The 12958-nt window shown below is 47.1% G+C and overlaps 1 protein-coding gene across 10 annotated transcripts in view; it reads left to right on the forward strand.

The window, feature by feature from the left end:
• Positions 1–12958, forward strand: part of Nedd4l (NEDD4 like E3 ubiquitin protein ligase) — a 343048-nt gene that overhangs the window by 290645 nt on the left and 39445 nt on the right. For 5 of the 10 annotated variants that reach the window (XM_037197172.1, XM_028856605.2, XM_037197174.1 and 2 more), the window contains 5 exons: positions 1035–1109; positions 2703–2762; positions 7360–7491; positions 8010–8129; positions 9167–9364. In XM_037197172.1, the coding sequence (XP_037053067.1) occupies positions 1035–1109; positions 2703–2762; positions 7360–7491; positions 8010–8129; positions 9167–9364 (585 nt within the window). The remainder of the gene's footprint in view (positions 1–1034; positions 1110–2702; positions 2763–7359; positions 7492–8009; positions 8130–9166; positions 9365–12958) is intronic. The other 5 variants (XM_037197173.1, XM_028856599.2, XM_028856600.2 and 2 more) reach the window with 3 other exon arrangements.

Consider the following 12958-nt stretch of genomic DNA (forward strand, 5'->3'; position numbering starts at 1 on the left):
AGAAAGAATTGCTGAAATTATAGCAGCTATATACCATTTATATAAACCATGTGGAAAAAAATTCCTAGTTTTCTATGTTGCTGTAAATTAACATTTGTCACAATTAGAGTAGGGAGCTCTTGTATTTAGTGCTTCCAGAAGCGTGGCATAGCCCAAAGATCCAAGTATGATAGCATATCCTTAGGGATCTTCCTCCAGTTCTGATGATCAAGGCCACTCTGTATCCAAGGGCAATGGGCTGAGCTTTTTGCTAAGGAAGGGTTCCTTTACACTGCCCAGTGTGGGTAGGCGCAGGTGGTCCCTGTTTCCACCCCAGAGCTTCAGTTAGCTTTAAGTTACCATTTGTTACTGTAAAATATTAAAAGTCACGCGTGCTACAAGCTGTACCATAAGGCACCTGTGGCTTCTGCCTGTGACATTCTCGGATCTTTGTTCTATGAGGCTTTGTTCAAACACGTGGAATTCAGATAAGTGGGAGGAACGTTACGTGTGACCCACAAGACGGTCTTTGGAGTTGCCTCACTTCTCTGCTCCACTCGTGATCTGTACTGAAGTCCCACTTGGAAGCTAAATCTGAGCCCCCAACCCTTCCTAGGGAGCAGGGGGTGATGTCTAAGTGCAGGTGGCCATGCAGTTCCGCTAGCTCACTGTGCACAGTGTTGGTAGCGACACATGTCGCTCTCCCCTCCCTCTTCTCTGTCCTGGGCACTTGAGAATCTGTCCAGAGCTGGCATCCAGGTAGTGTACAAGACTGCTGATCTCTCATCACTCTCAAATGTGGTGGGGACCTGTCTCTTTTCCCTTCCCGTAGTCCCGGTCTCCTTCAATCTGTAAGTCTGGTCCGCTGGAAAACACTGAGGATTGAAACAGAGTTCTGCAAGGACTACTGTCCATTGCCCTGAAAGAGAGGGCGTGTGGTTACCTCCCGAGGTCAGAGGGCAGTGCATCATGCAAGAGTGAACTGCTTCTGCGGAGATTCCTGCTAACCCTGTCTGTCTGTCTGTCTGTCTGTCTGTCTTTCCCTCCCCCTGCAGCAGAGAGAGCCCTCGTCGAGACTTCGGTCCTGCAGCGTCACCGACACAGTTGCTGAGCAGGCTCACCTACCCCCGGTAATAAACACTCATTTCCAGTCCTCAGCTGCCTTTTCAGCTTTGATTTCAAATCTCCAGGGCTGCTGAGAAAGAGTTCTTCCTGCGGAGATCCATTCACCCTATAAAGCCAGGACATTTGAAATTTTCTGAGTACATTGATTTTTCAACCCAGAACCCTAACTGCCCACCGAGCTTCCAAAATGCTAAAAACTTGCTTTGGTTTTTCACTCCAAGGTATGCATTTCTGACAGGCTTAGATGACTGAAACTTTGTGGTCCATTCAGCCACGATAGCTGTGGTGCCGGGATCTGAACTTGGCAAACTCACTGGTCAGGAAGAACTCTTCCAGCAAGACAAGCTAATTTTTTCCACTACCGAGAGCGCCTGGGCTAACTGCAAAGGCAATTCAGTCAATGAAAAATCAGCTCCCTCCTTCCTACAGCTGTGATAAGTCTGCACGCACACAGGCGTGGTAGAGGGGTTTTTGATTCCAATAGACTAAATTTCAAATTGGAGGGCAGATGTGCATTGCCTCACCAAAAAAAAAAAAAAAAAAAAAAGAATCGACAAAAATGTGTTTCTTCTCTGGGAGGTAAAAATATTGTGTGGTTTTAAATGTTCAATTTGATGTTTGACCTTGACCTTTTATTTTGTTTGGATTTTGTGGGTTTGTGGGGGAGGTGGGAATTAAGACAGTCTTGATATATGACCCAGGCCAGCCTGGAGCTCTTCATTATGTACTCCAGGCTAGCCTCCAGCTTGCCACAGTCTGCTGCTTTTGCTTCCTGAGTGCTGAGATTGCAGGCACGAACCACCGTGCCCGTTTTTTTTAATTGCTACAAACCCTTTTTAATGACCTGAGTCATTGCATATGAACTTGAAGACAGGCAACAGATTAGAAATTTCTGAAACCATCTTCCTCACTGTATACATTTTTACCTGACTTCAGAGGACGTGTTCGCTTAGGTTTTAATATTTTTATAGTTACAAAATGAAGTGATGGTATGCCAGCCAGAATAACAAATCGGGCTGTGGAGTCCACTGGGAGAGCTGGCTAAAGACCAAGCTGAGGTGGATTCAGTACAGACCTCCCAAAGCAGAACCATAGACTGTGATGAACTGGCGGGGACCCTTCTCTCCCTAATGATTCTCTGATTTTTCTGTAAAAATTAATGGCGCTCGCTCTCCTCTTCAAAATCAGTGTCAATTTGCCACGGAGTTTCTTTGCCTGGAAACCGTGACTCCACCTTCTCTCCTTGTCCATGAGATGCTGTACACTGACTGACCACCAGTGGCCTCTCAAAGATTGGCAGATAAAAGAATCTTAAGTTTTGGACTGTGGAGCACAAACTATCCCATTTGAAGTGGCTGTTAGTTGCCCCTCATGAAGATGCAGCCTGAGTTTCCTTGGGGCGATGTGGTGGTACAGAGAAAGTATGAGCTACGCTCTCTTTTTGCTGCTGGTCATTGGTGTGTATTCAGCTTCATTTGGACAAGGTGGATATTAAGGATCCTGATCTCACGTCACCTGCCACAGCAGTGATTCCTGATTCACTAAGCAGGGGATGGTCCTCCAAATACCTGTTACTGATGTACATTATCATTTAACAGCCCAGCACCCCGACTAGGCGAGCGCGTTCGTCCACTGTCACGGGTGGTGAGGAATCCACGGTAATGGCACAGTTATGGAACCCTAATGGTGAAGGGCTGTCGGGTAGTTTATCATTTTGATAATGGTGTATATGTTCCCTCCCGTCCTCAAAATAAGATCAGTTTCTATGTGGTACAGAGACATGTGTGTTCCTTACCTTAAACTTCTCATGTTGGGTTCTTCAAAGGCACTGGGTAAAACGGAGTCATGGTTAGTCCTTTGTACCTTCTATTAGAGCACAGTCAAGCCTGGCCAAGTGTGCTGCATCCAAGCATTTCAAATACAGTTTCCTCAGTGTCTTTGTTCCGGTGAGCTTTCTCTTGCTACTCGAATGCTTGGTTAACCAAAGAAGCTGTAGGAATCGTTCAGGGCTGGTCATGTGGGTCCAGGGGTGCCCATTCCCCACACATTTCTTTTTAAACAGGACCAGATTTTCTGTATCTCCATCATAACTGATAACCTCTCTCTGCCCCAGGGAGTTTGACTCAATAGGAATGGACAAGTGTTCTTAATATTTCCAGGGCAGGGAGCAATTAGGATATTTCAATGCAAATGTCTACTGTTGTTGCTATCCTTTCCATATTTTGATTAATAGTATGTATGCTTATCTGTGACTTCAATTTGACTAGTTGTTTTCGATGTGTCCCACTTGGGCCTTGCAATCGGGCAAGCCCGTATCTGATGACTGGAGCTTCGATGACTGTTTGAAGCGCTCTCTGTATTGTTTGACCTTTGTTGCACGTGCTGTGGCTACTTATGATTTGTGAAGAACTTTACACACACAATAGCTGATTTCCTGAAGTGTTACCCAAAGGAAACTCATATGGGCAACCAGTGCAGTGAGCACGGTGTAAGATTGCTAAGCCACGGTGGCTTACCTAACAACAGTCATATACCGGAGAGCCAGGCTCCACCTCCAGCAGACTCCAAAGAAGTCTACATGGCGTAGTTGATCTCCTACTACGTGCTGGTAATTTTCTCTGAGAGTAGTGGGGCTACAAGGCAGACCATTCCGTGGGATGGTTTTGTTTCATTAGACCCATAAGCATCCTCTTAAGGTGGCATTTGTTTTTACATTTAATTGGATTTGCAACCCGCTTATAGCTTTGGAGTGTTAGGATAGCTAATGATAGCCAATGGCAGAGCAAACTGAGTTGCTGTTGAGCCAGACTATAGTAGAAAGATAACAGACAGGACAAGGGCATCCATCGGCAAGAAGACCCATGTGGCTCTGGGACTGCACTTTTCTTGCCTCCATCCGTGAATTAAAACATGGGTTGGGTTTGGTCTCTTATTCTTAAAGACTTGGCAGTGGTCGTTCTAAAGGATCCTCCCACCCTGATATGCCATGCTCTCTCAGTACCTAGATAAGTTTGAAAGGCTCAAGTCCACTTCCCTTCCTGTCTGTTTTCTATGCTGTCTCCTAGCATGGTTTTTCCCCTCTGACCTCCTCTTTGATGCATATGCCAGGGAGAAACTTCCTAGAATGTCACCTCCCTCCTCCCTGTACTCTCCGAAGCATGCATGTGCTGCGGGGACACACACACACACACACACACACACACACACACACACACCGGCTGTGTTTTGTTTCACTTGGGGGGGAACCAGCATGATGTTGCATACATAATGCTCAGCAAACTATTTTTAACTTACGTTGATTTTTCGTGGCTATGTTAAGAATCGTTTACTATTCAGTGATGGAAATGCACCACAGTTTATCCTCTTTTCCCATGCTGAAGGGCATTCCCACCTCCGCTGTGTTGTAGTAATCGTCCCTCTATGGAAAACTTCTCCCTACACTGTGGAGAAGCACTGGTCCTCATCCAAGGACTCATGGCCCTTTGATTTATGGCAAAAGCCTGGACACATGTGTCACTTTCTTACAGGCTGCACCAGGGCTCTCCCTTTCAAATAGAGCGAAAGAGTCCTTTGATCTTCACTGAAGAGATTCTAAAAATATCCTGAGATAGCTCTGTGGCAGGGTCTGGGTGCGTCATGGAGAACCCATGGTGGTCAATGTCAAAGGATGGTCAAAATTTCTCAGTTTTAAACATAATCTGGTTCTTCATTGTAGTTTGTGAAACTGTAGTGAATGCCAATTTGGACTTCTAAAGCTCAGCAGTATATTTGGTCTATGCGTGAAAACAGAAATGTTAAGTTCAGCTTATGTTTGGATTGCCTAACTTGTTTCTTGAGGTGGTCTGAAGCTTACTGTTATTTACATATAGTAGTAAACGTCTAATCTTTCAGCTTCAAGCCTGGGCCTCTTGCATAGAACTGTCTGGAGAAGTGTCATTGCTGGTTATGTGTCCTGGATGGCTGTGTTTTAGTCACAAATGGAATCATCAGTACAAGTTGTTCTACATGCTCATTTAGAGAGGACACTATGAAGAAATATTTTAATAGGAGCAACTTGCAAAATGTGACTGCATTACCAGTTGCCCGTTCAATTCCCAGTAGAAAGAAGAATGATCATCTTAGACAAATACGGTGTTCTCTCTGCCGTCCTCTTGGCTTTGTAAACTGACTGGTCCTGTTAACTGTGGATCTGGGCGTTGAGTCTGAGTGCAGAAAGTTCTTGCAGCTGACAGTTCAGTTCTGAGATTGGGAAACATCCCAGTCGTTCAGTTTGTCAGTGGCTTCGAGAGTATCTGTTCCAGGAACGCCGTCACTATTTGTTGGCTAAAGTCTTAATGTTTCTGGAAGTGAATTTTCTGAGGACATAGCAAACTGCCTCTCCCCAAAACATAATTCATCAAGAAAGGAGAAAAGTAATAGTGCCATTTAATAGACCATGTGGTTAAACCAGTTTTGGTCATAGAAGCCATAATTTGTCAAAGCAGTTTTTGCCAAAGTATTAAGTATTTGCCTAGCTGATAGTACATCAGACTTTTGGCCAGTCTAGGTGAAAGTCCTGGGAAGGGAGGTAGAGCTTTATTGCTGGTGTCCTCCATTTAGGCTGTGGACCCCTTGGTCTGTCTCTCATGCTCATAGAGCCTTACATCCCTCAGTGGGTGGTTGTCTTGCTCCTGGATACAGGATGCTGTGCAGTGAGTTGTTCTTGGAGTTCCCTTCTCCTTTAGGATTCGTCTGGGAAAATGTCAAGGAGATATTTGCTGCATCTCTTTGCAGGAAGGTTCCTTCCACATGCTCTCTCCTTGCCTGATAAACATGGTTTAGAAATAACCACTGACTCAGCTGCTTCTCAGTTCATTTTCAAATTCATTTTTCTGGAGTGTACTGTTGAGCGTGGGAAGCAGACAGAGGAGCCTCCTTAGCTGCAGACCTTAGTAACCTCAGTATACATGGTTTTTTGCTTCCTCTGATTTAGGGTCCCAGGTCCACTGAGGACTCTAGGGCTGTGACCTTCACCAGAGCCGTTCGAAGTAAGCAGGGAAGCTAGGGCAGGCCAGAAAAAAAAAAGGCACAGTAAGAGAAGAGTCACATGGTCAGCCTAGGGCCAAGAAAGCAGCACCTTTGGAGGTAGTTAAAGGGCTGGTGGGAGAAGAAGACCCCAGTGGGGGAGGCAGCAGTCAGAGCAACAGGGCTTCTGTTCCTCCGCCTCCCAGAAGTCTTGGTGGCCCTGGTAGGTACCGTCTTCCCAAGCCTCTCCCTAGAGTACTGCTTCCCCAGCACAGATGCCTGACACAGCACCGTGTGTGCAAGCATGCCGAGGCTGGTGCTGGCCCTGGGCATCCCTTTGCTGTCAGGCACTCACCCATCCTCTATGTTCTGATACCTTTCACCCAGGCTGTATTTCTCAGGCTGCTGCGTACACAAACCGAAGTGCCAGTGATTCTTTATTATAAAAAAGAAGAAATTCATGCTGAGTGTGGTAGCACACACCTTTAATCCCAGCACTAAGGAGGCAGAAGCAGGCTTTCTATGAGTTCAAGGCCAGCCTGGTTGGCATAGTGAGTTCTAGGCCTCAAGTCTACATAGTGAAACCCTGTCTCAAAAAAATAAGAAGAAAGATGGAATTTGCACTATCCAATTATAGTCTAAACTGGACATCACTGGTATAAACAGAAACTCTGGTGTGAGGCTCCGTAGACATGATAGGTTCCTTGAGATTATGTCCGCATACACACGTGCAAGTCCAAAGAGGAAAGGCTCTGTGTCACATCATTTGCCCCGGAAGTTTGTGTACACTGGGACCCGGGAAGAACTACGTACTGAGTGTCTGTGGGTAGCCAGCAGGGTAGAAGTGTCTAGAGCATTCCTTTTGTGGGCATAAGCGTTTGGGCAGCTTGAAATTCTCTCTCAAGCTCTGTGGTTTAGCAGTGAGCTAGATGGACCAGGTTAGGATACATCCTCTTTCTCTACAGACACCTTAGTGATGATTGTATTTAAGACCTCAGGGTCTGAAAGCCGGTTTTGTAAGAATATGGATTGCTGCCATCTCACAGGAGAGTTGAAGCTCTTAGAGTCTGTCTCTGACTTCCAGAGACTCTCTTTTATTTGTGGGTTTTGTTTTGTTGTTTTTTTTCCTGTACAACCAGCATTAACTTATCTTGCCCAGAGAAGTCTAATTTCTAAGTGTATGTTACTTTATTAAACCGGTCAGAAAACAAATTCTAGTTGCTAAATAATAACGATTTCTTGCACAAACAGCCATCAGTGGCCTATGTACATACCACGCCGGGCCTCCCTTCAGGCTGGGAAGAAAGAAAGGATGCTAAGGGACGTACATACTATGTCAATCATAACAATCGAACCACAACGTGGACTCGACCAATAATGCAGGTATGCAGATCACCGTCCAACCCAGGCTCAAGGGCCTCAGCGGCCAAGGTGTAATGACCAGCATCCTGACCTGATGATGATGTTCATGTCCTATCATGAGGGGGCCTGTGTTTAGAAGGCATATTCTCCCCAAAGACATAGGTTACCCTCAGTAGAATATTTGCCTAAGGAAGACTTTGGTCCTTGGATACTTTTATTAAAATGCAACATGATGAAAGATACTTTCAGAAAGTGAGCCTCTGACTGTAGCTAGCTCCCTTCCCCGCCCCACATCCCTTTTTTCCCCCCACAAGGCTAGTTGTATACTGGCCAGTGATTCTTTTTTCTCTTGAATGTGTTTCTCCATCCATCTCCCCCCCCCCCCCAATTAGGCTTAATTATTTCCTCCATGTTTTAAATAGACCAGACCTCTTATTTATGGCTGCTGTGTGTGTGGTGGTGTTGGGGGAGTTCACGCTCCCTGATCGCACACAGGGAGATCCTCAGACAAAGCTAACTTGTTTTTGCCTCCAAAATAGCTTGCAGAAGATGGTGCCTCCGGATCAGCCACAAACAGTAACAACCACCTAGTCGAGCCTCAGATCCGCCGGCCCCGTAGCCTCAGCTCGCCGACAGTAACTTTATCTGCCCCGCTGGAGGTGAGAAGGCCGCCTTGTGCCACCAGGGTCACCTCTGTGCCGTGGCTTCTCTTCATTCTCTCCTCCCGCTGCCCTGGACTTCATTTCTCAGGCAGCTCCACACGGAGCCGTCGTCCCGGGGTGGCGGTGACGGCTGCTCTGTGAGACTGCCCCACATGGCCTCTGTGTCTTGCCCGGCTGACATTCCAGACTCCGTCATCTCATCTTCCTTCTCGTGTGGCTGGCCCCCGTGTGCGGTGGCTGGTGCTCTTCTCTGCTGAACTCGTACCATTCCCGTTGTGTGTGCTTCCTCTTGCCTGTCACCTCATCCGAGCTCATAAACTCTTCCAGACAGCGACACTTCTGTTGAGTTGTACGACCTAGTTATGGCTTCTGTTCACATTTGCTTTGAATGTAGGGTCCTTCGTGGTGTGGGTACGTGTTTCTAACGTGCATTTTCCATCTATCTCTGAAGTCATTGCTGGACATCTGCTTGTGCACTCTGGTTGTGTTTTAGTGGCAGCCCTGAACCTCCCAAATGGCAGAGACTCCGAAAAGCTCGGGAGTGAACGGATACCTTAAAGGGCCCCGAGGCAAGCTCCTCCTACACGGTGGGAGTGGATAAGAGCCTTCTAGGCTGGTGCCAGTGTGGGGTCACAACTGTCACTCCAGGTGGCTGCCACCATCGATGGAGGCCCCCTTCTGGACTCTAAAACTCGTCACCATGCTTGTTAGACGTTGGGCTCTTTGAGAGCAGAGGCTCCTTCCTCTTGCTTGTTCTGAAATCTCCACCCATTAAAAAAAAAATGGTATTTTGGGCAGGCATGATTGGTTGGCCAAGAATGACGACTGTTCATCCTTGATATCGTTGCATCTCTAACCAATAGAAAGGCGTAGATTTAGGTTGGTGTGAAAGTAGATGGGAAATGGGGTCTGGGGGAGCCTCTCCCTCATCGGGTCTCCGAAGAAGAGCTCTCTGCGGTACCAGCTGCGCATTGTGACGTGTCGGATTGGCACGGTGGTGAAGAAGAGTTCTAACCCTCGTTATTGTCCCTTAGGGTGCCAAGGACTCCCCCATACGCCGCGCTGTGAAAGATACCCTTTCCAACCCACAGTCCCCTCAGCCGTCACCCTACAACTCCCCCAAACCACAGCACAAAGTCACACAGAGCTTCCTGCCGCCAGGCTGGGAGATGAGGATAGCTCCAAACGGCCGGCCCTTCTTCATTGACCATAACACAAAGACTACAACGTGGGTAAGGCTGCTGCTTTTCTCTGGCTCCGTTTTTTTTTTTTTTTTTCCCATGAGCTCCGGTTAATTCCTTCCTTTTCTGACTCGGTACTCACAGTCCTTGTAAAGGCGTTCCCCCACCAACTCTGAGGCCAGGGTCCTAAAAGGCTGGTGGCCGCTCTGTGTACTGTACCAGCTTGGCAGTCCTGGAAAGGTCTGGTTTTAATAATTTGTTCCATTTGTGGGGGGCAAAGGTGGCCTTCACATTGCTAGTCTTTTGACTTCATCTCGTGCTGTTTATTAGGCAGTGTATTAGGAATCAGGTAACATTTAAAGCTAATGTTTTCCCTCTCTCTCTTTGCCATATACACACCCCTTACGAGAGGAGTTCTTTTCGTTCTAGTGGCCATTTCAGACCAGCATTTTGTATATCTCTGTGCTGCATTTTTCTTTCCTTTTTTCACGGATTAAAAGCGTGCCCGTATGACCGGGTTCAAACCTGACTGTTCTTCCCAGTGAACGTGTTGACAAAACTGATTTCTCGGACCGTGTTGCTCCTTTGTGTGTCCTGAATTCACACGTATGAAAGAGCCCGGGCGTTGCTCTCGGGTTGGGAGAAATGAGATGAAGCCAAGGTGAATGATGTCTCTGTGACCCTCTCTGACTTTGTTCCTTCAGCCGAATCAGAGCTTGCTTTTTTTAAGTCAGTGTTCCTCTCTCGCACAGTCCCTAGCCCTGTAACTCAGCTCAGTGCGCCTCTCTTGGTTCCACTTAGTTTGGCCGCAGCAGGAACTTCATTTTTCTGCCTGTCCAATCTGATTGTGCAGAGCGAACTCCAGGGTTCTTCTTGCTCGGAAGTGACGGGACTTTTTCCCTGGATGGCTCCTCCGTCTTGGATCAGCTGCGCACGTGCACTCTCAATTCCCGTGTCTGGTTGTGGTGGCTGTCCAGTCGATGGGACGGCGATGTTAGGTTAAGGAAAAGGCTTCACCCAAGGTGACCCTGGCTATCGTTTACACTCAGTCTGTGGTGTAATGTTAATTCAATCCCTTGAGAATCGGTCTAGAGGGCAGTGTGCTCCCTGATGTCCTGTGGATGGAGGTGCAGTATGTCCCCACAAGGGCATTCTTGGCCGATGGGGTAGGCCTGTGTCTTCCTCTGTGGGATGTTTAACGTCCTTGGCTTCCACCACGGAATGCTAATGGCTCCCATCACCCTCCCGATATACCAGTGATCAGAAACGCACCCGAATTCCAAACACCCCACAGTGAGAACCATTCTCAGGGCCCTTCCCTGATTTGCTAAAAAGGAATTTACTTACCTGCCAAGAGCCTTTACCATCGAGATCTGGTGACATTCATTTGGTAAACTGATAACTACTTCTGAGGCGCAGCGTGACATGGAGGTTTGTTTGACTCACCTTTGAGTCGGAAGATAGTGTTACGGGCTTGCGGGCTGAGAAGAAGAGAGCAGCAGCTCTTTGGCAAATAGAACCGTTCGAGATTGGTTTGGGGTCTTTTTTTAATTTCTTCTTTTTGTCATCGACACAGAACCTCGGCTGTCCTTCTGGTGTTCCCACTTTCTGTGGCACTAACTAGGGCCCCAGACCCTTAGCCAGAAACCGGAGCTCCAGAGATAGGGGATAAATATCGTAAAAGTCAGAGGATTAAGTGAATGGAGCCACCGTGGCTTGCCAACATAAGCTATGATTTTAGTAATGTGAACTGTCTTAGTAATCAAATCTCCTAACCTTTTCACAGCCTTTCACGCCCCAACCGTAGTGGTTAAGTGCAGCTGGGCAGGTTTCATCTTAAATAGCATTGGCCTCATTTATTGCCGGCATTGGTGCCAGATGAAGCCTGCTTTTAATTACCAGTTGTCTCTTTTTACCCGGATTCTTAACTACGGACTGATTGGCTCGCTTGCACATTTCATTTATTTTGCACATTTCATCGTTGCTGCTGCCATAGAAAATTCTTAGGCAACAACTGGAAATCCCTGGTTACCTCCCTTCCTCAGCAGGCAGGTGTGCTGGCACAGCTGGGCTATCTCACCCAGGCGGAGACACCCGTACGGCATTCTCATCCTGAAAAGCAGATTCAGAATTGCATGTCTGTCTTGACACAAGGATGGGAGGAGGCAGGAGCAGAAAAAGACACTTGCTGCATTCAGGCGTGTTTGCAGTAGGCATGATGAGGCTCAGGGGCATGAGTAGCACACTCTCGTCAGGTCTGAGTGTTGAAACAGAAGGAAGAACAATGGATGAGGCAAACTGGGAACAGTGAAAATACCACTTCTTCCCCCTTCACCCTGTGCCGTGGGTTCTTGAATTTCCCTGGAAGCATGAGAAGGCCCAGGCCAGTGTCCCCTTTCTATACACTGAGAGGGTGAAAGTGCATAGAAGCCTATCTACAGTGCACAGCCTTTATACACACAGGTGATGAAGGCCGTGTGCTAGCAGTCTAACTGGAATTAAATCTGACCATGCTTTTAATAATAATAATAATAATAATAATAATAATAATAATAATAAAGGATGGCTTTGGCCTCAGCAGCAGCAGTGCATGCTGGGATTCACTAGCAAGCTCACTTCAGCCTTCTCATCCCCACCCCCCTTGGTAGGGAACAGCTAAAAGCATGTGTGTTGGTATATTGATGCCTTTCACAGGACAAAGCACCAGCCTGTTTTTACAACCACAAACTTTTTGCCTTAAGTTAAATTACAGCCACCCAAGTCTACAGTAACAAAACTGACTATAGCCTTGGCATGATTGCTGAGAATAAAAGGAAAAAAGCACTTAGGATTTTTTTTTTAACCAATTTCTATTTTTAAAATCAGGAAAGGCCTTCTTTTATTCATTCTCTCTCTCTCTCTCTCTCTCTCTCTCTCTCTCTCTCTCTCTCTCTCATCTATCCACAGGAAGTGGAGGAACATCCAAGTTCGTTTTATCTACTTGGTTGGCTTCTGTCCCTGTCATTGAAGACGTCATTAGTAACCCATCTTGCCATTATTTCAATACCGTCCCTAAACGCTCAGACCTTAGCTGCCATGCCGCTTGCCCGTCAAAGCTACAGAGATGCCTCGCTCCTCGAGTTGTCCGAGGGACAATGGCTTCGGTGGTTATCACCACATGTCCCTTACAGATGGGCTGCTGTCAGCTGCAGCCATTGCTTTGATTACTTGCCACTCCGATAAAATACGAGCCCTTGGCCTAGGGCCTGCCCGCCCATGCTCTACAGTCTGGTTTCCATACAAAGCCACGGTCGCAGACCTGCACAGCTGAACTTGTTTAACACTCTTGCTCCTTTCCACTCCCCCGGGAGCTGGTGCTTTCCATTCATCTTAATATCCTCCTTTTTCCTTCTCTGCATCACCTGTCTGTGGCCCACAGAGTCCGTCGTCTTGTTCTGCTGATGTCACTTCATGGCTGGCCTTTCCTGTTAAAGCATCCAGAATCCCCACCCACCTCCTAATAGCTATATCCTAGGCTTTCTGTAAACCTGACTTGGTCACTGGCTACTTGGGGTTTCAAGGGACCCTGGCAGCTGTGGCATCGCCTGCCCCCAGCCCAGAATTAAGACTTAAGTGATTAGGTCTTGTGGAGTTCACGTAGCTCTT

Source organism: Peromyscus leucopus, chromosome 19 (genome assembly GCF_004664715.2).
Source record: "Peromyscus leucopus breed LL Stock chromosome 19, UCI_PerLeu_2.1, whole genome shotgun sequence".
NCBI lineage: Eukaryota > Metazoa > Chordata > Mammalia > Rodentia > Cricetidae > Peromyscus > Peromyscus leucopus.